This window comes from Pseudophryne corroboree, chromosome 8 (genome assembly GCF_028390025.1).
Source record: "Pseudophryne corroboree isolate aPseCor3 chromosome 8, aPseCor3.hap2, whole genome shotgun sequence".
Lineage (NCBI taxonomy): Eukaryota > Metazoa > Chordata > Amphibia > Anura > Myobatrachidae > Pseudophryne > Pseudophryne corroboree.
In genome coordinates this window covers 479,694,362-479,722,160 of record NC_086451.1, presented here as the reverse complement: position 1 = coordinate 479,722,160, position 27,799 = coordinate 479,694,362, and the positions used below count along the sequence as shown (strand labels likewise).

General features: G+C 44.7%; 1 protein-coding gene across 6 annotated transcripts in view; it reads left to right on the top strand.

Moving 5' to 3' along the window:
• DACH2 (dachshund family transcription factor 2) overlaps nucleotides 1-27,799 on the top strand; it is a 731,638-nt gene that overhangs the window by 6,404 nt on the left and 697,435 nt on the right. Inside the window, exon 1 of one of the 6 annotated variants that reach the window (XM_063938389.1) lies at nucleotides 11,307-11,433. The exons of the other annotated variants lie outside the window; for them this stretch is intronic. Within the exon in view, the coding sequence (XP_063794459.1) occupies nucleotides 11,387-11,433 (47 nt within the window). The 5' untranslated portion in view covers nucleotides 11,307-11,386. Of the gene's footprint in view, nucleotides 1-11,306; nucleotides 11,434-27,799 lie in introns of those variants that run through there. 6 annotated transcript variants of the gene reach the window in all.

The window sequence follows — 27,799 nt, the reverse complement described above, 5'->3', positions numbered from 1 at the left end:
CACTTTCTGACATTATGGGTCTGCGTAAAACGCCACGTCCATAGTTTCAGCTTTGTGAGAGAGATCTGGTACCTCCAGTGACTGACAGACTGGCCACATCTCACTGGCGCTATATAGGTGCGTATTCCTCCGTCTCCCCTGAGTCCCTGTGTTTAAGATGTGTCCTTGTTATTCACTGATAGCCAACTGCTTTTTATTCTGCATGTTGGATATAATAATCTCCTAATCCTGACTATGTGTTACTACTTGGCTGTGCCAGGCAACCTGTAAATAAATATTCTTTATAAGGCATTAAAAGCACATTTTACCAAAGGTCAGGAAAGCTTTTACTGCTGGGCATTGTAGTGCATCAAGGTCAGGCTGGATTGCGAGAATGTGTGGTACAGGGATTGCGTAAGTCAGGGATGAAGGGCAGAGATGGGGTAATTTGCTGCCTGCGAGTAAACTTGGTCTGAGTTACCTGTGGGTGACGGAGGGCAGGGAGGCTGTGGGTGACGGAGGGCAGGGAGGCTGTGGGTGACGGAGGGCAGGGAGGCTGTGGGTGACGGAGGGCAGGGGGGGAGGCTGCCTTGTATCCTCCTGTGGTCACAGATACTGTTACTACTCTCCATCCAAAATTCATGGGAACTTTTTTAGATGTTTCGATCGTTTGCAAGATACATTTTTAATGACGGTAAACGTCACCCTGTGTGATGCAGCCGGATTCTCCTACACAGCAGCGTTTAATGCCCCTCGCTCCATTAAAATATTCCATTATATTGTGCAAACCCTTGCAGATGCAGTTTGCAAGGACCTCGTCTGTGTACCCAGTGCGTGAGATATGACAATTCCCCCATCCCCAACATAATGACACCAAATGAAAGAGAAGTCACTCTTATAATAAAGTATCCGGGAGCTGGCAATGATTATTCCTAATTAAAATATATTTATTTTAGCGAGCACCTCACCAGATGCCAAAATGAAATGAAAGCGATCAGTCAGTGTGGAATTTAGAGGATTATTCAGTGTAGCGTACAGCCATTAAATTGCGATGTGAGTTTATCCTGCTAATGAAACCTGATGCAATTTTAACCCCTGCTGTGCCGGTGTGACACGGGGGTGCAGTAATCTCCTCGCTGGGCCGCAGGTTGATGTCTTGTTTGGTTGTTATAGCGCCCTCGTTATATCTTCTTTTGAATTTGTAACACTCCACCGACTCTGTTGTACAAGGACAAATATATAGAATAATGTAACATGCTACAGTTTGATATGTGGGTATTTTGTTTTTCCCCAAGTGTACATTTTATTTTTTTCCAATTACTTAGATTTCCTGTTTTAAATGATGTCTGTGATTGTAGTGTCACCTGTGCAGGGCCCACCGTGCCTTCTGTTTCACGGTATTGTATGTAACTTGTCTGTGTTACCATCCCTCCAGTGTACAGCAATGCGCTATATAAATAAAAGAAAGTGGTAATTAACTTCACCATTATGCTAAAGACACCTAAAAATGGTGCACATTGTAGTCTATTTAATTAATTGTATTAATGAAAATATCTGATTACAGGTACTGTTTTCTGCAGCGTCACAAGTTATAGGTTTGCAGTTTTTTGGCTTGGGACAGGACCTATGTACTGCGAATGCCATTGTCAACAGGTTGTATCATAATAAGCAGAGACCAGATTTTGGTGTGATTTGCAGCAATGCACTACAGATATGTACTGATAGTCCCTTGATAGTCCTCATAGGGATTAGGCACTTTACTTAGCGACTTGTGCAATGTGTATAAACTTCTGCGTACACTTCACTAGGCAGAGTTCATTAACCAATACTGCCGCCGTTTGGTACTATATAAATATACATATATGTGAGAGTGTATGTATATGTATGTATATGTGTATATATCTATCTATCTATCTATCTGTTACTACCCAGTCTTACTTTATTGCAATTGTAAGGTGCCACAGAATTTGCGGGCGCTGAAAAAAAATAAATATATATATATATATATATATATATATATATATATATATATATATATATAGCCAGTTCTATGCTCCGGCACTAGGCTATGTCCCAGCAATGGGGCTAACTTGCTCCGGTGCCCTCCTCCAGGTATAAATACCAGATGGATACCAACTAGGACAAATGAGGCGGCACTCAGAGTCTTCAAACAAGTGAAAAATTGTAATGGTGCTTCAACGTTTCGGGGTCTCCCCCTTCGTCAGGAATAATGCAGTGCAAAATACAATGTGTTTAAATAGAACTTACCCTCCTTCAGGAACATCCCATCCAGCGTGCATCCGTGGCCGCGCCATCCCGGCGCCCAGCCCGCCGTCCTCAGCGTCTCAGCGGAAGTGACGCGTCGGCGCCTGGAGGCGCGTCCACGGGCCCGCTGCCTAGCAACAGAGAGGGATGTAAACACCCATTAGTGATACAGGGACGTGAACTTTGCTTTGAGTCACTGTTCCCGTGTCTATACAATTATCATACAACGAAGATAAAAATTAGTGTGCTCTCTTAAAATAGTGCTAGACAATAAAACATTAATAACATGTGCATATACACAACTTTTTTTAAAAAATTTCAGGCAATTAGTGAAAAACACAAAGTGACAGTTAATAATACACAACACAATATCTCATTGACATGCCCAGATGAAACCACCCTTTTGACTCCACCATACTCTATTCATATTTATACTAATGGTGCCGACACTGAGCATGGAGTTTTACAGATATCCTGCGCAAATTTTAAATTTTATGTTTTATGTCATCCTGCTAACTATAGACACAGGAACAGCTATCCTGTCTTAGATAAAGTTAATAAGCCCCAGATTGTCATTTAACCCATCAGGTCTAAGTGTGTTTAACCTATGGATCCATCTAGACTCTAGTTGTAGGAGTTTTTTTCCCCTATTACCTCCTCGCATAGACTCAGGCACATGGTCTATGATTCTGTGTTTAAAGGTAGCCATGGTATGTCTGTGTTCGACAAAGTGTTTTGCTACGGGTTGGTCCCCCTTGCCTGATGCCAAAGCATTCCGGATGGCCAACCTATGCTGTGCCATCCTGATTTTAAATTGGCATTCAGTCTTGCCAATGTAGTATCTGCCACACGGGCAGATGATGGCGTATACTACAAATTTGGTAGTGCAGGTTAATGGCCATTTAATGGGGAATTTTTTACCTGTACAGGGATGTGTTATACTATCTCCTACCGACATATGCGAGCAAGTTGTACACCCTGTACATTTGAAGCAACCGTTTTTACGTTGCAAGAAATGCTTTGATGTTTCTTTAAATTTTGCCATGTCTGTTTTAACTATCATGTCCTTAATGCTCCTTCCTCTCATGAAGCTAGGCATGACTCTCAGATGGCGAAACATTGGTAGATCGGGATCTGTAACTACTAGTGGCCATAGTTTCTTTACCTGCTTTTGTGTATGGTTACTGTGTGCATTGAAGTCACACACCCAGGGTATGACATCGCCCAATTTTTTTGCTCTCTTTGGTATCAGGCTTTCAATTCTATTCTTACTTAAGGCTTTTTTTCTAGCCTGTGCCAATAATTGCCGGGGGTAACCTCTGGCAAGCAGTCTAGATTCCATTTCGTCTAGTTGCTTGTCCCTCTCAGCTATATTGCTGTTAATTCTACACACTCTCAAAAGTTGAGAGTAAGGCACACTCCTAACAGTGGATAATGGATGGCAACTGTCGTATCTAAGGATGGTGTTACGATCAGTTGGTTTTTTGTAGAGAGATGTCACCACTGTGCCATCCTGTAGGCAAATCCTCAAATCTAAGAAGCATATGTCGCTGCGGCTACTGCTCAGTGTTAATTTAATTGGGCTATCGGTGGCATTGTGTGTTTCAACGATCTCTTGTAAATCAGCTACCTCACCGAGCCACATTAAAAACAAATCGTCTATGTACCTGTAGTATTGAAACAACCTACTAGATACCAGGCTATTGGTGAAGAACAAATTGCGTTCCACCTCCCACATATATGCATTGGCGAACGAGGGTGCCACGGAAGACCCCATGGCACACCCCGTCTGCTGCCTGTAGAACTGGCCATCAAAACTAAAGAAGTTATGAGTCAACGTAAAGTTTAGCAAGGACATGAAAAAATCAATGTCGGGCCCCTCATATAACACATTCCCAGTGATCAAATGTCTCACTGCCTGCATCCCTTGTGTATGCGGGATGCAGGTATATAGGCTCGTGACATCGATGGTCGCCAAGGTGATGTCAACTGGTACCTGGTCGAGGGAGGAAAATTTATATAGGAGCGTGGCAGAATCTTTAAGATGGGTAAAAGTGCCCTGTATGCATGGTTGTAAAAAGCAGTCCAAAAAGATTGCGACAGGCTCGCACAGAGACCCCCGGGCTGAGATGATTGGTCTGCCCGGTGGCCTCTGTGCGTCCTTATGTATTTTGGGGATGGTGTAAAAAAGGGGCGATACCGGGAAGTCTGTCCACAATTTTTGGAACACTTCTGTTGAGATAATGTCCTCTACCCTGGCCTGCTGTAGAATGGCCTTTAATTCCTTCTGATATTCTGCTGACGGGTCACGTGGTAATTTACAGTAGGTTGCTTCATCAGTGAGCAGTCGCAGACATTCTTCTTTATACTCGACAAGGTCCTGAATCACTATTGCACCGCCTTTGTCCGCATGGCGGATCACTATATCCCTCCTCTTACTTAAATCTTGGAGGGCCTCTCTTTCGGGCCGTTGTAAATTGTGGGGTTTCTGCTTGTGATGCATTGTTCCCGCAGCCTCCACCATCCTATGGTATGTCTTAAGGGATGCGTTTTGAGAAACAGGGTCAAAGTGTGATTTCTGCCCTAATCTTTGGATCCTTGGGGGTAACTTAGACCCTTCTTTGGCAGGAGCTTGTTTACCAAAATGTTCCTTAAGTTTTAACGTGCGGTGCAATTTAAAAGCATTTACTTTCCATCTAAATTCATCTCCATAATTGGTGGGTACAAATGACAACCCCTTACTCAAAACCTTTGTTTCTGCAGGTGTGAGTGGGGTATTGGTCAGGTTAAATATTAGAGCTTCTTCTCCCTCGGCAGCCAGGGTCGGGTTCTGTCTTTTATTTTGGCCGCCCCTCCTTGTCCATTTTTGTTTCTTCCCCGTGCCGGGAGCCCTGCACGGGCGCTTGTCCCTAAAGGGGTCTCCTGCTGTGAAGTAGATGGTGAGGGCCTGTGTCCTTCATCGGATTCACTGGCTGATGTATTCTCAGATCGCTCCATGTATCTGGTTTTACGAAACCGTTGGAATTTGCCCCCTGCGGTAATGTTGGTGGTAGAACCCAGCCAGGGATACACCCGGTGGTGAGCGTGGTCAAGCTGCACTTTATTTAGTTTTTCTTTTTTGAACTTCAATAAGCTGTTTTTATATTGATCGACTTGTTCGTTTAATTTTTTTAGCCAACCTACGGATTGCTCCGCTGCCAGTAGTTGAGAATGCTCTTTTTCAAACATGTCAATTAGCTCTCTTGTTTTTGTGTGCTCCCTATTGGATTCATCGATAACAAGCAGGATTAGATCCATGGAGCATTTATTCAGTATGGAGATCCATTTTTTGCAAAACTCCATACTGTATCTGCCGATCGTTGGAATATTATGTACTCTGAACCCTCTAGGCAGCTGCTTGGCTCGATAATAGTCGGATAAAGTGCGACAGTGGTATAAATAATCCAGCTCCCTTTTCTTTAAGCGTAATAAGTCTCTATAAGCATCTTCATTGGTTGTGACCAATACTTCAGAGAAAATAGGGTCTTTATGCAGGATGTTCTCTGCCTCCAAGTCAGAATAACTTAGTGTCTCATAAGTATCACAATGCAGTAAAAACGACGTAAAGTCCCCAGCATCCATGTTGGTGGCTGCCATGATGGATAATCAATAAGTGCACGTGCGGAGATAAAGTGCGTGAGTGCTAGTGCAAAATATTAAGTGCAAACAGTGAGATGTTCCTGTGCGCTGTAAGATCTCTCCCAGTTTCAAGAAATGTAATAGACTCCTGTGCCTTGAGCCAAGGATACCTGTGCCTGCACGGCACGCCAGGATCCAATACAGCCAGTTCTATGCTCCGGCACTAGGCTATGTCCCAGCAATGGGGCTAACTTGCTCCGGTGCCCTCCTCCAGGTATAAATACCAGATGGATACCAACTAGGACAAATGAGGCGGCACTCAGAGTCTTCAAACAAGTGAAAAATTGTAATGGTGCTTCAACGTTTCGGGGTCTCCCCCTTCGTCAGGAATAATGCAGTGCAAAATACAATGTGTTTAAATAGAACTTACCCTCCTTCAGGAACATCCCATCCAGCGTGCATCCGTGGCCGCGCCATCCCGGCGCCCAGCCCGCCGTCCTCAGCGTCTCAGCGGAAGTGACGCGTCGGCGCCTGGAGGCGCGTCCACGGGCCCGCTGCCTAGCAACAGAGAGGGATGTAAACACCCATTAGTGATACAGGGACGTGAACTTTGCTTTGAGTCACTGTTCCCGTGTCTATACAATTATCATACAACGAAGATAAAAATTAGTGTGCTCTCTTAAAATAGTGCTAGACAATAAAACATTAATAACATGTGCATATACACAACTTTTTTTAAAAAATTTCAGGCAATTAGTGAAAAACACAAAGTGACAGTTAATAATACACAACACAATATCTCATTGACATGCCCAGATGAAACCACCCTTTTGACTCCACCATACTCTATTCTGTGCCTGAGTCTATGCGAGGAGGTAATAGGGGAAAAAAACTCCTACAACTAGAGTCTAGATGGATCCATAGGTTAAACACACTTAGACCTGATGGGTTAAATGACAATCTGGGGCTTATTAACTTTATCTAAGACAGGATAGCTGTTCCTGTGTCTATAGTTAGCAGGATGACATAAAACATATAATTTAAAATTTGCGCAGGATATCTGTAAAACTCCATGCTCAGTGTCGGCACCATTAGTATAAATATGAATAGAGTATGGTGGAGTCAAAAGGGTGGTTTCATCTGGGCATGTCAATGAGATATTGTGTTGTGTATTATTAACTGTCACTTTGTGTTTTTCACTAATTGCCTGAAATTTTTTAAAAAAAGTTGTGTATATGCACATGTTATTAATGTTTTATTGTCTAGCACTATTTTAAGAGAGCACACTAATTTTTATCTTCGTTGTATGATAATTGTATAGACACGGGAACAGTGACTCAAAGCAAAGTTCACGTCCCTGTATCACTAATGGGTGTTTACATCCCTCTCTGTTGCTAGGCAGCGGGCCCGTGGACGCGCCTCCAGGCGCCGACGCGTCACTTCCGCTGAGACGCTGAGGACGGCGGGCTGGGCGCCGGGATGGCGCGGCCACGGATGCACGCTGGATGGGATGTTCCTGAAGGAGGGTAAGTTCTATTTAAACACATTGTATTTTGCACTGCATTATTCCTGACGAAGGGGGAGACCCCGAAACGTTGAAGCACCATTACAATTTTTCACTTGTTTGAAGACTCTGAGTGCCGCCTCATTTGTCCTAGTTGGTATCCATCTGGTATTTATACCTGGAGGAGGGCACCGGAGCAAGTTAGCCCCATTGCTGGGACATAGCCTAGTGCCGGAGCATAGAACTGGCTGTATTGGATCCTGGCGTGCCGTGCAGGCACAGGTATCCTTGGCTCAAGGCACAGGAGTCTATTACATTTCTTGAAACTGGGAGAGATCTTACAGCGCACAGGAACATCTCACTGTTTGCACTTAATATTTTGCACTAGCACTCACGCACTTTATCTCCGCACGTGCACTTATTGATTATCCATCATGGCAGCCACCAACATGGATGCTGGGGACTTTACGTCGTTTTTACTGCATTGTGATACTTATGAGACACTAAGTTATTCTGACTTGGAGGCAGAGAACATCCTGCATAAAGACCCTATTTTCTCTGAAGTATTGGTCACAACCAATGAAGATGCTTATAGAGACTTATTACGCTTAAAGAAAAGGGAGCTGGATTATTTATACCACTGTCGCACTTTATCCGACTATTATCGAGCCAAGCAGCTGCCTAGAGGGTTCAGAGTACATAATATTCCAACGATCGGCAGATACAGTATGGAGTTTTGCAAAAAATGGATCTCCATACTGAATAAATGCTCCATGGATCTAATCCTGCTTGTTATCGATGAATCCAATAGGGAGCACACAAAAACAAGAGAGCTAATTGACATGTTTGAAAAAGAGCATTCTCAACTACTGGCAGCGGAGCAATCCGTAGGTTGGCTAAAAAAATTAAACGAACAAGTCGATCAATATAAAAACAGCTTATTGAAGTTCAAAAAAGAAAAACTAAATAAAGTGCAGCTTGACTACGCTCACCACCGGGTGTATCCCTGGCTGGGTTCTACCACCAACATTACCGCAGGGGGCAAATTCCAACGGTTTCGTAAAACCAGATACATGGAGCGATCTGAGAATACATCAGCCAGTGAATCCGATGAAGGACACAGGCCCTCACCATCTACTTCACAGCAGGAGACCCCTTTAGGGACAAGCGCCCGTGCAGGGCTCCCGGCACGGGGAAGAAACAAAAATGGACAAGGAGGGGCGGCCAAAATAAAAGACAGAACCCGACCCTGGCTGCCGAGGGAGAAGAAGCTCTAATATTTAACCTGACCAATACCCCACTCACACCTGCAGAAACAAAGGTTTTGAGTAAGGGGTTGTCATTTGTACCCACCAATTATGGAGATGAATTTAGATGGAAAGTAAATGCTTTTAAATTGCACCGCACGTTAAAACTTAAGGAACATTTTGGTAAACAAGCTCCTGCCAAAGAAGGGTCTAAGTTACCCCCAAGGATCCAAAGATTAGGGCAGAAATCACACTTTGACCCTGTTTCTCAAAACGCATCCCTTAAGACATACCATAGGATGGTGGAGGCTGCGGGAACAATGCATCACAAGCAGAAACCCCACAATTTACAACGGCCCGAAAGAGAGGCCCTCCAAGATTTAAGTAAGAGGAGGGATATAGTGATCCGCCATGCGGACAAAGGCGGTGCAATAGTGATTCAGGACCTTGTCGAGTATAAAGAAGAATGTCTGCGACTGCTCACTGATGAAGCAACCTACTGTAAATTACCACGTGACCCGTCAGCAGAATATCAGAAGGAATTAAAGGCCATTCTACAGCAGGCCAGGGTAGAGGACATTATCTCAACAGAAGTGTTCCAAAAATTGTGGACAGACTTCCCGGTATCGCCCCTTTTTTACACCATCCCCAAAATACATAAGGACGCACAGAGGCCACCGGGCAGACCAATCATCTCAGCCCGGGGGTCTCTGTGCGAGCCTGTCGCAATCTTTTTGGACTGCTTTTTACAACCATGCATACAGGGCACTTTTACCCATCTTAAAGATTCTGCCACGCTCCTATATAAATTTTCCTCCCTCGACCAGGTACCAGTTGACATCACCTTGGCGACCATCGATGTCACGAGCCTATATACCTGCATCCCGCATACACAAGGGATGCAGGCAGTGAGACATTTGATCACTGGGAATGTGTTATATGAGGGGCCCGACATTGATTTTTTCATGTCCTTGCTAAACTTTACGTTGACTCATAACTTCTTTAGTTTTGATGGCCAGTTCTACAGGCAGCAGACGGGGTGTGCCATGGGGTCTTCCGTGGCACCCTCGTTCGCCAATGCATATATGTGGGAGGTGGAACGCAATTTGTTCTTCACCAATAGCCTGGTATCTAGTAGGTTGTTTCAATACTACAGGTACATAGACGATTTGTTTTTAATGTGGCTCGGTGAGGTAGCTGATTTACAAGAGATCGTTGAAACACACAATGCCACCGATAGCCCAATTAAATTAACACTGAGCAGTAGCCGCAGCGACATATGCTTCTTAGATTTGAGGATTTGCCTACAGGATGGCACAGTGGTGACATCTCTCTACAAAAAACCAACTGATCGTAACACCATCCTTAGATACGACAGTTGCCATCCATTATCCACTGTTAGGAGTGTGCCTTACTCTCAACTTTTGAGAGTGTGTAGAATTAACAGCAATATAGCTGAGAGGGACAAGCAACTAGACGAAATGGAATCTAGACTGCTTGCCAGAGGTTACCCCCGGCAATTATTGGCACAGGCTAGAAAAAAAGCCTTAAGTAAGAATAGAATTGAAAGCCTGATACCAAAGAGAGCAAAAAAATTGGGCGATGTCATACCCTGGGTGTGTGACTTCAATGCACACAGTAACCATACACAAAAGCAGGTAAAGAAACTATGGCCACTAGTAGTTACAGATCCCGATCTACCAATGTTTCGCCATCTGAGAGTCATGCCTAGCTTCATGAGAGGAAGGAGCATTAAGGACATGATAGTTAAAACAGACATGGCAAAATTTAAAGAAACATCAAAGCATTTCTTGCAACGTAAAAACGGTTGCTTCAAATGTACAGGGTGTACAACTTGCTCGCATATGTCGGTAGGAGATAGTATAACACATCCCTGTACAGGTAAAAAATTCCCCATTAAATGGCCATTAACCTGCACTACCAAATTTGTAGTATACGCCATCATCTGCCCGTGTGGCAGATACTACATTGGCAAGACTGAATGCCAATTTAAAATCAGGATGGCACAGCATAGGTTGGCCATCCGGAATGCTTTGGCATCAGGCAAGGGGGACCAACCCGTAGCAAAACACTTTGTCGAACACAGACATACCATGGCTACCTTTAAACACAGAATCATAGACCATGTGCCTGAGTCTATGCGAGGAGGTAATAGGGGAAAAAAACTCCTACAACTAGAGTCTAGATGGATCCATAGGTTAAACACACTTAGACCTGATGGGTTAAATGACAATCTGGGGCTTATTAACTTTATCTAAGACAGGATAGCTGTTCCTGTGTCTATAGTTAGCAGGATGACATAAAACATAAAATTTAAAATTTGCGCAGGATATCTGTAAAACTCCATGCTCAGTGTCGGCACCATTAGTATAAATATGAATAGAGTATGGTGGAGTCAAAAGGGTGGTTTCATCTGGGCATGTCAATGAGATATTGTGTTGTGTATTATTAACTGTCACTTTGTGTTTTTCACTAATTGCCTGAAATTTTTTAAAAAAAGTTGTGTATATGCACATGTTATTAATGTTTTATTGTCTAGCACTATTTTAAGAGAGCACACTAATTTTTATCTTCGTTGTATGATAATTGTATAGACACGGGAACAGTGACTCAAAGCAAAGTTCACGTCCCTGTATCACTAATGGGTGTTTACATCCCTCTCTGTTGCTAGGCAGCGGGCCCGTGGACGCGCCTCCAGGCGCCGACGCGTCACTTCCGCTGAGACGCTGAGGACGGCGGGCTGGGCGCCGGGATGGCGCGGCCACGGATGCACGCTGGATGGGATGTTCCTGAAGGAGGGTAAGTTCTATTTAAACACATTGTATTTTGCACTGCATTATTCCTGACGAAGGGGGAGACCCCGAAACGTTGAAGCACCATTACAATTTTTCACTTGTTTGAAGACTCTGAGTGCCGCCTCATTTGTCCTAGTTGGTATATATATATATATATATAAAATAAACGTGGTCACTGCAGTCAACGGTGGACCACAACTTTGTGGTCCATTATAGGACTCCCTACCGTGTTTTATACTAGAGTCAGGCCATCACAACCTGTACTGTACATTTATTTAGCAATGATCACAAATACCTGTATAAACCATTAAATGCATTTTGCGCTTTCTGTAGAGCTCTAAGTATTTGGATATTTAATTTCTTAAATTGCTTCATGGAAAATGTTTCTTTCCTAAAGACTGTAAATGAAACGCTTTTTGTATCTGTGTAGTTTCAGCTGTTGCAGTGTAGATAGATATTTATTATACTTTGCAGTATTTGTTTCTATACCTGTTGCAGAATGTGGTATCTGAGTCCTTTTTTTTGTTTTGCTCTTGACATTTTAAGCACAAATAAATGCAATATATTAAGGAGCTGATTTCAATGAGAATGTCAGTGTGTAATTGTGCTCTCTGGGTGCAGTACACCTTCCTGCACACGCTAGTGAGGCTTTATGTGCCTGACACACGCTGTTCCGTGGATAAATGGTCTGTCAGGGAGATCAGGGGCAGACCCTGGCTGGGCCTGTGTGGGTGACCCCATGCTGTCTGCTCCGTGCATTCGCCAGCCGAGGGGGATATTCCACCAAACTTCTCAGCAGGGACAATAGTGGAATGCCTGAGATAGCAGGGAATGGGGCAGTCACCGCAAGACCTCCACTCCTGCAGTCCGCAGCCTTGGAGCCTGTTGCTCCTAGCAACGCTCTATGCCTAATTAGGAATTTCCATCAGTATAACTTAGACGTTAGCAGCCTTAAGATCAGGTGGGAAACCCTGAAAACTGGTGGATGCCATAAAGATGCTGCATTAAAATGGCAATTCAATTTAACATCGTCGCAAACAATATAAGTAATCGTAAAAATGTCTGTTTTTGAAAATAATTAAAAATATAAAGGTTAAAAGCCGCAATTTCTCTGTTGGCACAGTGAGACTGTAAGATGGAGTTTGCGGAGGGCGGTTTGGCTGTTGACTGACTATGGTATTCTAATGAGTAATGTATGTGACTTGCAGTATTTTTATATACCAACCTTTTTCTTTAACATTTATTTTTTATAAATTATATACTTTCATTGCTGTGATAAGTTTTGCCTAGTTTCTTGCATTGTACAAAGTTCTGAGATTTTAATCACTTAGAAATGTACACCCTTCAAACAGCTTTATCTGCAGATTATTATTTTTCAGGCGTTGGGAGAGATTGTGGTTGCGCAGTTAGCACAGAAGCAGGAGACTGTTTTATACTGAATATTGAGAGTTTTCTGTTCAATCCTGGTGCAGTCCTTTCACTACAGACTTTGCTGGAATAATACTTTTATCAAACCGTCTCTACCGGTCTTGTCAATTTTGTGACTGAAAAAGTTTGTCGATAAAGATTGTTCAGACTGATTGCGGTAGCGACCAATGTAACAGCCTCTCCAGCTTCAAAACCTCTTCAGAAACTTTATTGCTCTATAAATTTGGACACAGGACAAGTGGTGCTAATTGGGGAGGGGGGGGGGGGGGGATCGAAACAACTTTCCTTAAACTGTTTTTTGTGTTTCCATCCAGTCCGTTTGGGGCCGGTAATGAAGATTTAGCAGCTGGGAGTACCTGCGTTTCCCCCACGCTGCCGTCGCAAGCTGCATCTGAGTTAAACGCAGCATTTCCCGGTGTACTTTCTAGAGGCTGACAAGTTCAATCGATGATACAATGTCCAAAACCAGAATCGCTCTGCACTGAACACATGTTCCCATTGGCTCGTCCCTCTGATTTACTCGTCCAGAGATATATTTTATGCGACTGGGCTGATTAGAAAACACACAGACTCATAGAAATTAATTAGGTCTGTAAATAAAGACAATATTTTATTCCACGCAAGGTCCAGACACCGCGTCTGCTGAACGCAGCCAAACAGTAATGCGTCGCCTCTTGTTAGAGGGACGATGCCAGGATTGTAATTATTAGAAGCTAATGGACACTTCTCTCCCCCCCTCCCATGGTTGTCTTCCTGGTGCCCCATCTTATGTGCCCATGCAAGGCTTCCTTACACCAGGGGGATGCTGGCCTTTGCAGTAAGGGTGAGAGGATAGATATATCTCTGTGAGTAATGAACATTGTGTCGTTACAGCTGCCTGGTGTGTGTGTATGCGGAGAGGAACAAGTCAGAGGAGATTAGGTGAAATTAATGGCGTGTAAAAGGATTAAATCTGTTGATGAAATGATTCTCGTTGCACAGTCTAAGCCTCGCCCGTTCTCACTGCTGGTGAGATGACCAAACGACCTCTTACCTTTTGGCCCTAGGCCCTCCCCTTGCATAATATGCACAATGGGGTCCACCTTGATTAATTAATCACTCCTTTTTATATTTATAATTATTTTTTTATTTTTGTTATAATTGAATTAGATGAATTTTTGTGCAACAAAGCTCTTAGTGACCAACTCAAATATAATAAAACTTCTATGCGATTGTTTGCTTTATCTTCTGATAGTCTTGAAAAAAAAATACTGATCACATTGTCGGAGGTGCCATTGTTTATTGATAAAGAGGCAAACCTATTCCATAGCGTGGTACAAGCGACGATACAGTATTTTTTATCCCTGGCCTACATGTTTGTGTTGGCTCATGGTATAGGTTGTAAGCTTGCGAGCAGGGCCTTCCTACCTCTGTCTGTTTTGTTCTATTACGGTTGTTCTAATTATAAAGTGCAACGGAATATGCTCCGCTACATAAGAAACTGTTAATAAATAAATAATAAATGATGGTAGATTGCTCTGACCTGTTACTATATATGGGATAATACACTCCCTACCTGGGTACTAGTCACTGGTGACCTCTGCAACTGTATAATAGCACCAGTCTCTGCTACAGGTCCCAGAAATCCGCGGTGACTTCTAATATCCGGGATCATTTTACATGCGCACCTGATGAATGCTTTGTGATGACGTCAGAGCTGTTTATACAGATTCTGCATTAGTTACAGGAATACAGTATATACCTGTATTATCATCTCTCGCTCTGTAATATAGAAAGATAAATAACTACTGGTTGCGCATTTCTGTAACAATTGTGTTTACAGTGTTTTACTGGCCTTATCTTTAGTATTCTCAATATCTAATAATAATAATAGTAATTATTATTATTTTTATTTTTTTATTTAAACATTTTTTTGGGCTGAGCAATATCAGAGCTTTATCCTTTTTAATTTAACCCAGCGATGAGGGAGATTCCTGAGGTGACCGATATTCCAGTCCCGTCTCTATGCACTATATACTGTATATATTCCTACCAGTTATATAATATCACTGTCTGTGATCTATACTCGTGTGGCCGGAGCCACAGTCTCGGCCAGAGGGAGGATTGCACATTAATGTTGTGTTCCTGTTGCATATTCAAAAGGTTATTCATGAGCAGTTATTTTTATATTTTATTTCCTCCCCTAGGTCTCCCATTCTCCTATTTTCAGCGCCTGACCCTGCACAAATCTCTCTTGCTCCCAATCACGCCGTTCTGGGGAGATAAAATAATGTTCCGGATCATTTGCGGTAGGAGGGGAAGGGACCATTTGCACCCAATAAGCCTGATTGTGGCGCTGCATGCAAATGGTGTTTTGATTTATCTCCCGTTGCACTTTTTTTTTTTTTTTCCATTTGAATTGATCCTGCATTAATTTCGGCAGGCGGCTGTGTGAGACTGCAGATGTTGCCCTGTGTTTAATAAATCAATGAGACAGATCTGAATGAATCACTTCAGATAGATTCTACTCTCGGTTTGATGTCTCGATGTTATTCTTAGCTTGTTATCATGACAGATGCATTAATGTCCTATACACACTGTCAGCAATCACCAAAGAGGTGGGAGCGCGTTAAAGCGCCAGCGTCCTCTACTTCTAATGCGCCTTGTTAAATCTAAATAAACTAGGTTTGGGATCCGAACGCTCAATTTTACCGACTGTATTCCATGTTAGTAATAGAACAGCTTGAAGCAGAGTGGGGGATGGGGCTGGTAATGTAATCCGGAGCCTGCGTTGTCCGCTTTAGTATTGAGCGAGTAATTATTTGCAAAAGGAAAAAAATCAATTGGAAATAGTGAGTTTGGTGAAGCATTTTTCACATTAACATTGGATTGTAATGAAAATGACAGAGGAGGGTAATGAAGGATTATGGCTCTTGCTAAATGTCACCTATCAATCTCTTGGGGTGCAGGAGGAAGGATCTGGGCCTTGGAGAATGGAAAGAGCATATGTTTGATAAAATGCATGAGATCATACTGTTATGGGGCTCTTACCTTCCGAGTCAATTCCAGAAATCCTCTCTTACATCACTCTTTTTTTTTTTTTTGCTAAACTTTTATGTTCTAGTCGACACACGAAAATTTCTAGGCAACCGTAAAAGCAAAGCAGATCTTGGGCGTGAAGCTGACACTCAGATTTAATCCGCGTCCTGGGCCGCAAAGGGTTAATAAGCCCAGTTCTGGTAGACCGATTGTGAAAAGTATTTTATAGTCTATAATAGATTAGAATGTTACAACACTTACCCTGTTACGTTACAGAGAAATGCAATAGAGCAACTCGTAGATGTTTGAGGAAAAGTGTTCTATGAGAAACCCTGCCGCATGTTTACCTAGAACGTTGTTTTAGTTCAGTGCATCCTCACAAATTAGCTGCAATATCCAGTATTCCACAACGGGATCGTTAGGTTTTCCTGTACATGCATAAAATATCTTCTTTACATGTTCCCTGCCGTTCGTTCCCAATCAGCTTTTAGCTCTCTTTATGGCATTACAGCAGTATGTAAGCGTTCTACGAGGAAACTGTATTTGTGTATATCCAGCTTAGCGCTCCGCAATTCCCCGGGGACCCCCAACAATAGACACAGATTTATCTGCAAATTGCCCTTTTCTTTCTCGGATAAGAATAACGTTTGTGAGTGGGAAAACACATTCAGTAGCAATGAGCACAGCCAGGTGGTGGTAGAACGATTGCTGCATGACGTGCGGGTATATGTGTATCTGGGATAATGCACCGGGTAACGCCAGGCTCTGCCAGTCACTAAGAGCACAGGGCGCTGTTATAATCACCGCACTTGTGTTATAATCACTGTACTCCATGTTACGCAACACTCATGTGAATTCGTACAAGAAGACTCAATCATAGCAGGAGAACTTTACGTAATTTTATGCTAAAATCTGCTTGTTCCCGGGAGCTTGGTAAGGAAATAAATTGTTGTATTTGGTACTTTCTAGTACCCTGCCATGTCCTGGGCAGTGGTGGGCACCCTACTAGATTTCTGGGCCATGCATTCGCTCTTGGGCTCCGTTAAGCTTTTATTCCCATAAAAAATTAGATGTTAATCAAAACTATATTTGAGGTTTTATTCCTATTTCCCCTGAAGGCGATTGGGGTCCTCACTGTTGTGCGGCAGCAGGAATATGGTTGAGAACCCTCACGGCTGTGATACACAAGACAGCGGCAGCAGTGATGAGTGTGTGGCACAATCAGCGAAGTCCAGCGGCACGTTCGGCAATGGTCCTTTAATGTGTAAAGTGCAGTAATACTGCCCTTTGTAATGCCGTATGGCAGATGTGGTAGAATTGGGCAGTTATCTATCAGCTCTGGTCTTAATGCCCAATAATGTGCCAGCTATGCTAGTAATACCCAGTAATAGGGCAGCTGTAGTACTATTACCATGCATTATGCCAGTGGTGATGGTATAAACCAGGGGCACTGGTAATGCCCAGTAATAGGGCAGCTGTAGTACTATTACCATGCGTTATGCCAGTGGTGATGGTATAAACCAGGGACACTGGTAATGCCCAGTAATAGGGCAGCTGTAGTACTATTACCATGTGTTATGCCAGTTGTGATGGTATAAACCAGGGGCACTGGGAATGCCCAGTAATAGGGCAGCTGTAGTACTATTACCATGCGTTATGCCAGTGGTGATGGTATAAACCAGGGGCACTGGCAATGCCCAGTAATAGGGCAGCTGTAGTACTATTACCATGTGTTATGCCAGTTGTGATGGTATAAACCAGGGGCACTGGGAATGCCCAGTAATAGGGCAGCTGTAGTACTATTACCATGTGTTATGCCAGTTGTGATAGTATAAACCAGGGGCACTGGTAATGTGGAAATGTTGCCCGTGGGAACCAATCAGATTAAATCTGTTATCTTCTAGAAGCAGCTAGATAAATGTTAAGTGGAATCTGATTTGGTTGCTACGGGAAACATCTCCACTTCTGAAAATCTCCCACCTTGGTAAAAATACCGCTTAGAATGACCCTATTGCTGCATTGTCAACTTTGCAGTGACCCATTTATGCTGTTCCTGGGCGGCAGGCGGGAGCTTAGGTGTGTGCAGGTGTGTGTTTTTCTTCCCCCCCCCCTGGAGATGTGGCACAGGCAGACCAGTATATAACCCTGTTCGGAAGCATTTATTCTGTACCTAGTATGGTGCTAGTGTAAACTAATGATGATGATGACGGTGTGTAGTAGACCGGCTGCATGCGCTGCCGATGCAGGGGAGGTGGCATCTAGAGGCGTACAGCTCTGCATAAATGCGAATATACGCAATTTTCCCAGGCACGTCTCTTTTAACTAATTTACGCCCCTTTACTTAGACGTCTGCATTATCCCCTTCCGTCTACTGTTGGCCAACCGTGAGTTGTGGCAAGGAGAGCGTGCACGTGTGCTTACAATCTAATCTGCTGGACGTACAGTATGGGACACACTGATAATAACCGTATTCAGTTTTAAGCCTGCGCTTGGTAAAAGTAATGTTGAATAAAATGTTGTTAGTTTCAGGCAGCGTACTATATTCGCTGCCGCTACCACCTCCCTCAGGGTGACAGGTGCAAATTTGCCTTTATCCTCCGAAATCAGTAAAGACAAAAACACAATATCCAGCCTTAATTTAATAAAGCATAAAACCAAATGTTACTGGCGGAGCAGTTTGTACTATTCACATACGGGCCAGGCTGATCCTATTCACGTTTGCAGCTGGAAGGACCTCGCTTGTCTTTTAATTTGCTGATTTTAGCTGAGATTACGTTTTTTTTCTTCCCCCCCGATTCAGTTCCCTCTCCCGACCTCCATGAATGGACTAAATCTTGAAACAAAAACATCCCCCCTGGGTACAGACCTGTATAAAGAGTTTGGACGGTCGCTTATTGCTCCCAGCCGCTGATTTATAGCTGGTATTGTTTTAATTAATAGAAATGTAAGGTTTGTTTAAGCCTGCAGTTCCTAGATTAAACATTAGACGCACATAATTCCAGTTTCCATTCTTCAGGAGACTCCACGCACCGATCTCTTTGTTTTCTCTAACAGCCCAGAATTGTGAATCTGAAAACTTGTTAGAAAGGGGAACAAAAGATAAAATAAATAAAAGTAAAATACATGGAACAGTCACAAATACAAATGAAATATTCCTGAAACCATGGCCCTCATTCCGAGTTCGCTTGCAAGGCGATTTTAGCAGAGTTACACACGCTAAGCCGCCGCCTACTGGGAGTGAATCTTAGCTTCTTAAAATTGCGAACGATGTATTCGCAATATTGCGATTACAAACTACTTAGCAGTTTCTGAGTAGCTTCAACCTTACTCGGCATCTGCGATCAGTTCAGTGCTTGTCGTTCCTGGTTTGACGTCACAAACACACCCAGCGTTCGCCCAGACACTCCTCCGTTTCTCCAGCCACTCCCGCGTTTTTTCCGGAAACGGTAGCGTTTTTATCCACACGCCCATAAAACGCAGTGTTTCCACCCAGTAACACCCATTTCCTGTCAATCACACTAGGATCGCCGGAACGAAGAAAAAGCCGTGAGTAAAAATACTATCCTCATAGCAAAATTACTTGGCGCAGTCGCAGTGCGAACATTGCGCATGCGTACTAAGCAGAAAAACGCTGCGATGCGAAGAAAAATACAGAGCGAACGACTCGGAATGAGGGCCCATGCTCTCTATTTTCCCTCTGTACTTCACAACCACTACCGATGATCATATGTTAGACTTTCTTCCAACCTACCTACTTGTGAGCTTGAAATTTTTTGTTTTTTCAAGTGCACCTCACACTTCCCGTCTTATCTCGAATACTTTCCTATAGAACACCGCAGACAGCTGCTAGAACTTTAGGGGCTGACCCAAAGTTGAACGTGAGTTGTTATTGCGGATAGATGCTGCTTGTTTCTGCAGTGACAATGCACTAGATTCGAGCGTACGCAACTAGGAGCAATTGAGTCGTACGCATCTTCCGTCACACCTCAGCTTGTGGTAATGATGTGTTGGCTTGTACGTAAACTGTATGGAAGGTGTGTTGACGGAGCAACGGGCTATGCAGAGTTGTGTGGGACAGTCCCCCTTTTGGGGCACTGACCTGCCGTCCCACTAGGGGGTGTGGGATGGTTAGAGGGATTTATCTCACCTGCTGCTCTGCATAGTGCTGGGGGCAGGCTGGAAGCTCAGAAAGCGCTGGGCATGCCCCCAAGGTGTCGGGAAATGGGGGCATGATACAAGCCCATGGCACTACCCTTTTTGTGCTGTCAGTTTGCATCCAACAACAGGCTCTCCAATGTTGGAAGGTATGCGTATATATGAAACATATAGGTGGTTATTCGGAGTTGATCGCTAGCTGCATTTGTTTGCAGTGCAGCGATCATGCTAAAAAACGGTAGTTCTGCGCACACGCGATGTACGGGCACAACGAACGATGTCGTTTCACACAGGGTCTAGCGATGCATTTCAGTCGCACTGCTTGCCACAGAGTGATTGACATAAAGTGGGTGTTTCTGGGTGGCAACTGACCGTTTTCAGGGAGTGTTCAGAAAAACACAGGCGTGCCAGGGAAAATGCAGGCGTGGCTGGGCGAATGCTGGGCGGGTGTGTAACGTCAAACCCGGAACTGAATAGTCTGAAGTGATCGCAAGCACTGAGTAGGTTTTGAGCTACACTGAAACTACACAACATTTTTTGGCAGGCGCTCTGCGATACAACCGTTCGCACTTCTGCTAAACTAAAATACACTCCCAGTGGGTGGCGGCATAGCATTGCATGGCTGCTAAAACTAGCTAGCGAGCGATCAACTCGTAATGACCCCCATAGAGTGTTGTTTAGTGCTGCACATGTGAGAACTTGTAAGGTGGCATTTAGTGCTGCACGGGTGGGAAAGTGCAGGGTGGCGTTTAGTGCTGCATAGATGAGAACATGTAAGGTGGCATTTAGTGCTGCATTGATGACAAAATGTATAATGGCATTTCGAGTTGCATGTAGGATTACATTTAGTGCTGCATGGAAACAGAATGTTTTCTAGCAGAGAAATAAGTTGATGGGCGCTCTCTCTGGCTGGGGGTGTTCATGTTGGGGTTCCTCCTCGACCTATGGGATACTTATAGTGATGTGGTTTTTCCCAGTACAAGAAAAGACTGTAAAGTGGCTTTGGTTATGATCTTACGTTCCTGTGTGTGTGTATGTGCGTGGAAAGTTTCTGAAACTGTTGTTGTGTCTTTGCTGATAATATCATCCTCCTCAATTATTTATATATGGTCGCATTGCCTGGTGGCGGTTGTGGCAGGTATCCCTGTCTGAGCGGGGGTTGCACCCAAATAAATCACCTGACTACGGAACAGAACCATCGTATTAGCATTTCCCCCCTGAATAAACCCGGACTTACACCTGCAGATCATGCGATGCTGAGAATAGCGTGTACTGACAGGACTCCCCCCGGTGTGGTACCATATTGAACGCATTATCTCTGGGTTGTGACAGCTTCAAACTGCGGTGTGTTTCTGTATTGCATCCCCGCGAAGAGTTAAATCCCAGCGCAGCGCCCAGCGGTGTCTCTGGCCCGATCAGGTGACAGATATCAGGTATCTGCTCTCAGAGGCTACACTCCGGTTATCTGCCACTCTTGTGACAGGCGGAGAAAGACTGGGAGAGAGAAAAATCGTATTGATTTGTCTCCGGATTAAGGTTTTGAAACCAGCGGCAGCAGCCAGAATAAAGGGCCCTTTTATGATTTTCTCAGCTTGTCATTGATCTCTCCATTTTATTGCATTCATTATTTATTAAAAGAATTTGCAAGCTAAACATAACGTTAAGCTAGTTTGCACACAGGGACCGCACTTAGGAAATTGAATGGAAATTGCATTAGAGGTGAACATCTGTGCTTGTCTTTTCCACTGCGCTGTTTATGGGCCTGTATAAAAGTTGCATTGGATTAACAGAAGCCCTACAAGCGCAAGCTACGTATTACCGGCCACGTGTAAAATAGTTTTATACAGAGGGGAACTCTGGGTTCCTTTGTCTTTTTCCTGTCTTTAATAATAATAATAATAATAATAATAATAAAATATTTTATTTTTTCGTTCCTAATCCAATCCCCTGGGCCACCCCAGCTTGTCTTAGAGGCCGCACAGCGCCACTTCTGCCAGATGTACACCGGAATTAGCACGCTACGCATATATGGTTCTTTGTGACCGATACTGAGAATTGTCTATTTAATACACAGTACCTATACCTGCACAGTATTACTTGGATACAATTCTAAAGGTCAACTGTTCTCTCTGTATTTATATCGGCACAGTGCCACTTCTCTTGTGTCTGCTGAATGCAGTTCTCGGTATAAGGTGCTTATTTATACTTGGTGGGTAGCGGGCATTGGTATCTTTCTATATTACAGTATATTGCATCAGTTGCATAATGAAATACCGCCACTATTAACCATGCCGGGGCTCTGCGATAATTATTGATCTTTCGCCGGATGCCTAATGCGTGCGCACAGTAAATTTCCGTGGCGGGGGATACAGCAACACCGCAACAGCTTCGCTGGACCTTATTTGCCCTAGTAAGTCTTTTACTGTCCGGTCACCATAGAGATCTATGGGGATGGCGACAAGCTGCGGTATAATCATTACACGCCAGCGTTAATACTTTGTTACATAGTAAACGGTGGTGATGGAGCCTTTTGCTGGATGGGGGAAAGCAGAGAGAGCATGAAACAGGACAGGCATCGGTATAACGGTGACGCGGCTGCGCAGGCAGTGTTTGCCTTTCTGTGCGCAAATCCCGACGCCAGGCGGACATTATACTAAAACAATGGCTGCACCTAGATTTTGGTGGTCATTCCTATTGATGGCAATAAGTGCACGTCTTCCCTTGCTCCTTGGCATACAATGTATAGTTACTGTTGTGTAGTCAGATTGCTCCAACATATTGCATAGCAGAGTTGTGTGCTTTTGTGGGGAACCAGCCACAGACCCATACAGCCACAGGGGAGAGTCTGCTTACCAGTCCTTGCAATCTGGAAGGAGAAACTGGGTGAGAGGAAGAGCTTATAATCTATTGATTTGCGTAGTGATGTTTTGTAAGCATTTATAATTCATGTCGGCAAGAGGTATCTAAGTTACGGATCCCACCAGTTGTGTTGTTACTTCAATGCGGAATAAATAATTTACATTTATACCAGTGGGAAAAGGCGTTGCTTGTCCATGTTTAATATATGGACATGGTAATTTAATGACCCCAGGACCAACTTACCATTGCAGGAGGAGGTGCTGTAACGTCGGCACAGCTGGGGTGAAACATGGGCTTGCATTTATGGAAGAATAGCCGGTTATGCAGGATTTTATTTCACGTAAAGTAATCCTGGGGTATGTAATAAATGACGCAGTGCGCTGTACTCTGGCAGGTAATTCCATGGTATAGATTTTATTCATTGCTGGGACTTGTAGTTCAACAACAGCTGTAAAGCCCCAGGCAATCTAAGCCTGATTTAGGGATGGCGAGAGTGTGCGTTCTACAGAAGGATAATGTCAGTTATACATTATATAATCTAGTTTCACCAGCTACAAGGTTGCAGACAGGGAAGACGGGCATAACAGGAGATAGTTCAAAGGAAATGGTCCCAAATCCTATTTCCATCATCCAATTGCTAACATTGCATGCATTGTTGTTTGGCACTGCCATTCTGCAGTATTCCGTCCCTCTGCACGTCAGTAAACCCTCATTCTGTCCCTCTGCGCGTTAGTAAATCCTTATTTTTTTCAATTTCTAGTCACTAACTGGGTCTGGGAGAGATATCAAACCTTGGAGAAATATTTACTTGCAGAAGTTGTCGGTTTCACGGAAACCCATAAAAATGTAAAAAACATGCAGTTATGTTGTTGGCCGTTTAGTAAATTTGCCACAAATGACGCCAGCCACATGCAGTATTTTCAGATACGTTCTTAATTACTGTAAATTTTTTTATTCCAATGTGTAATTATGATGTTTTAAGAATGCCACGTGTTCCATCTTTGTGATGACAGACTAGAATAAGACGGTTTATCCTCTCAGGGTCTGGACAGTTTGCTGTAAATACACCTGCAGAGTGCAGGGAGTATATTGCATATCCGTAGTCTCTGGATTATACCACTAAAGACATGCGCCCGTCGCCGGTGCTGCGTATGGAAGGATTGAGGATACAGTATCTAATGCAGGACACAAGCTGGCTTTGGCTGCTGCCGTGGCAACAGAAATGCTTTGCTGTGATTGGCTGAATAGTTGTCTCAAGATATTAAAGGGTTACTTTACTTCCCTACCTTCGCTCTCTGCTTTTCCACCAATTATGTCCTAGTATAAGATACAGTCCAAGTGCGTTGAGCTGCTCTGCATCTCTCCGTAGCATAACCGTGGTCATTGTGGAAGGTTGTCCTGGTTTCCGCAGCTCTGTATAGTGGGCTGAGAAGCATTTCGATAACAGGGATTTTTCAAGGTAGTCAGAATAAGTGGGGAGGGGGGAGTCTCTGATTGCAAGAGCTTACAATCTAGCAGGAAAAGAACTTGGCTACATTGCCAGTTATTAATTCCGCTGATGGTGCCGGATGAGATGCTAGACTCGAACGCCCAATATATCGTGAGCCCGTCGGCAGGTGTGTACCCCCCAATAGGTCTGTGAACATCGTCGTTTACACATATAGTGTCGGCACTGCAGCACAGGTATTGGCTGATATATATCGACGCATCTGGCTGTGTGTACGGGCGGTCGATACAGTTCCTGCATGGACCGCCAGTGACCTATTTATATGCCCGTCCAGTTATGATGTCGGGCATGACACATCGGGCGGACGATTGGCAAGTGTGTGTGCACTTACCAATCATTAGATAGGTCTGCCAATCAACATAACGGCCAACCCATCGGCCAGCTGTGTACCCAGCTTTAGTCGCCTACATGTGTCCATTTTTCCTCCGTTTTTATGGAGCAGTGTTCCGTAGAGTGAGGGGCACAGATGTAGCGATGCTCATCTTACTGCGATGCTGCATGGTGTGACAGCTGTGACTATTCACAACCAGCGATCACTCAATTAATTCCATTCAGCTGCAAGTAGTCACAGCCTGGTGCGCCATGCAGCAAGCCGTATTGCAGCAAAGATGAGCTTGGCTATATCTGTAGGTAGCACTGACGAAAGATTGCATCTCTGGTAACGATGGCAAAGTGTAGGTAGGTACTCTGTTATGTGGCTTCTGCACAGCGCCCACAGTAGGTACATAGTGACCGGTTCTGCTGCCACCTCATTACGTCTTTCATCGTACGGCCTGTACCTCCTCTTCCCCCTGTCTCCTCACCCCAGGGGCCCAGCCTTGTGCTTTAATGCATGGGTTCCATCCTCTTCTCCCTGTCTCCTCACCCCAGGGCCCAGCCTTGTGCTCTAATGCATGGGTTCCATCCTCTTCTCCCTGTCTCCTCACCCCAGGGGCCAGCCTTGTGCTCTAATGCATGGGTTCCATCCTCTTCCCCATGTCTCCTCACCCCAGGGGCCCAGCCTTGTGCTTTAATGCATGGGTTCCATCCTCTTCTCCCTGTCTCCTAACCCCAGGGCCCAGCCTTGTGCTCTAATACATGGGTTCCATCCTCTTCTCTCTTTCTCCTAACCCCAGGGCCCAGCCTTGTGCTCTAATGCATAGGTTCCATCCTCTTCTCTCTGACTCCTCACCCCAGGGCCCAGCCTTGTGCTTTAATGCATGGGTTCCATCCTCTTCTCCCTGTCTCCTAACCCCAGGGCCCAGCCTTGTGCTCTAATGCATAGGTTCCATCCTCTTCTCCCTGTCTCCTCACCACAGGGGCCAGCCTTGTGCTTTAATGCATGGGTTCCATCCTCTTCCCCCTGTCTCCTCACCCCAGGGACCCAGCCTTGTGCTCTAATGCATGGGTTCCATCCTCTTCTCCCTGTCTCCTCACCCGAGGGCCCAGCCTTGTGCTGTAATGCATGGGTTCCATCCTCTTCTCTCTGTCTCCTCACCGCAGGGCCCAGGCTTGTGCTCTAATGCATGGGTTCCATCCTCTTCTCCCTGTCTCCTCACCCCAGGGGCCAGCCTTGTGCTTTAATGCATGGGTTCCATCCTCTTCTCCCTGTCTTCTAATCCCAGGGGCCCAGCCTTGTGCTCTAATGCATGGGTTCCATCCTCTTCTCCCTGTCTCCTCACCCCAGGGGCCCAACCTTGTGCTCTAATGCATGGGTTCCATCCTCTTCTCCCTGTCTTCTAATCCCAGGGGCCCAGCCTTGTGCTTTAATGCATGGGTTCCATCCTCTTCTCCCTGTCTCCTCACCCCAGGGCCCAGCCTTGTGCTCTAATGCATGGGTTCCATCCTCTTCTCCCTGTCTCCTCACCCCAGGGGCCCAGGCTTGTGCTCTAATGCATGGGTTCCATCCTCTTCTCCCTGTCTCCTCACCCCAGGGGCCCAGCCTTGTGCTTTAATGCATGGGTTCCATCCTCTTCTCCCTGTCTTCTAATCCCAGGGGCCCAGCCTTGTGCTTTAATGCATGGGTTCCATCCTCTTCTCCCTGTCTCCTCACCCCAGGGGCCCAGCCTTGTGCTCTAATGCATGGGTTCCATCCTCTTCTCCCTGTCTTCTAATCCCAGGGGCCCAGCCTTGTGCTTTAATGCATGGGTTCCATCCTCTTCTCCCTGTCTCCTCACCCCAGGGCCCAGCCTTGTGCTCTAATGCATGGGTTCCATCCTCTTCTCCCTGCCTACTAACCCCAGGGCCCAGCCTTGTGCTCTAATGCATGGGTTCCAGTCAGCTGCATTCGCTGTACAGTAATAAGGGCATTTACCAGCCTAAATGGATGTGGTATGGTATGCCGGCGGCCGGGCTCCCGGCGACCAGCATACCGGCGCCAGAACCCGACTGCCGGCATACCGACCGCCGGCATACCGACAGCGTGGCGAGTGCAAATAAGCCCCTTGCGGGCTCGCTAAGCTCGCCACGCTGTGGGCACGGTGGGCTATTTACTCCCCCTTCAGGGGGGTCGTGGACCCCCACGAGGGAGAAAAACTGTCGGTATGCCGGCTGTCGGGATTCCAGCGGCGGTATACTGTGCGCCGGGATCCCGACAGTCGGCATCCTGAAGACCACCCGCCTAAATGTAGGGATCCAATAATACTAAAAGTGGATAACCCCCATGAAAGTAGGGATTAGGTAATGTATCCATACCCATTTTCACCTGTCTTGTTACAAGACCGGAGTCCAAGGACTGGCAGATTTATGGTAAGGATCAGTCATCCTTCCCTTTTTATATTTTAAACTCTGCTTGTTTGATTCATTGGGGCTGATGTACTAAGTCTTGGAGAGAGATAAAGTACCAGTCAATCAGCTCTTAACTGATTTTTCAAACTCTGCAACATGGCAGTTAGGAGCTGATTGGTTGGTAGTTTATCTCTCACCACTTTATCACTCTCCACGGCTTCGTACATCTCCCTCATTATCATTACAACTCAGATTTGTGCACTAATGTCTGTCTGAGCCCTAAGAATTATATTTAGAAATGTTCTATAATGAAGAGTAAATTGAATTTCCTCCGACAATCGTTGTATGATAATAGGAAAATAACAATATTCTCATTCATTTGTTTTTTTTTCTGGTCCCTTATTTAATTATGGGATAAGTGAAATCCAATTGCTTTTAGGAATTACCTCCTATTGCTGGTGCTATTGTCACCTAGTCTCTGTATAGGTACGTTTTATGTCCTGGCACTGTCAGATTTGTCACTGGCTAAAGTGTTCATATGTAATACAGGCTATGTATGTATGTATGTATGTATGTATGTATGTATGTATGTATGTATGTATGTATGTATGTATGTATGTATGGGTGTGGTTCATCAAATCGACAGTGTCTAGGTCGACAGTCACTAGGTCGACATGTGCTAGGTCGACAGGTCTAA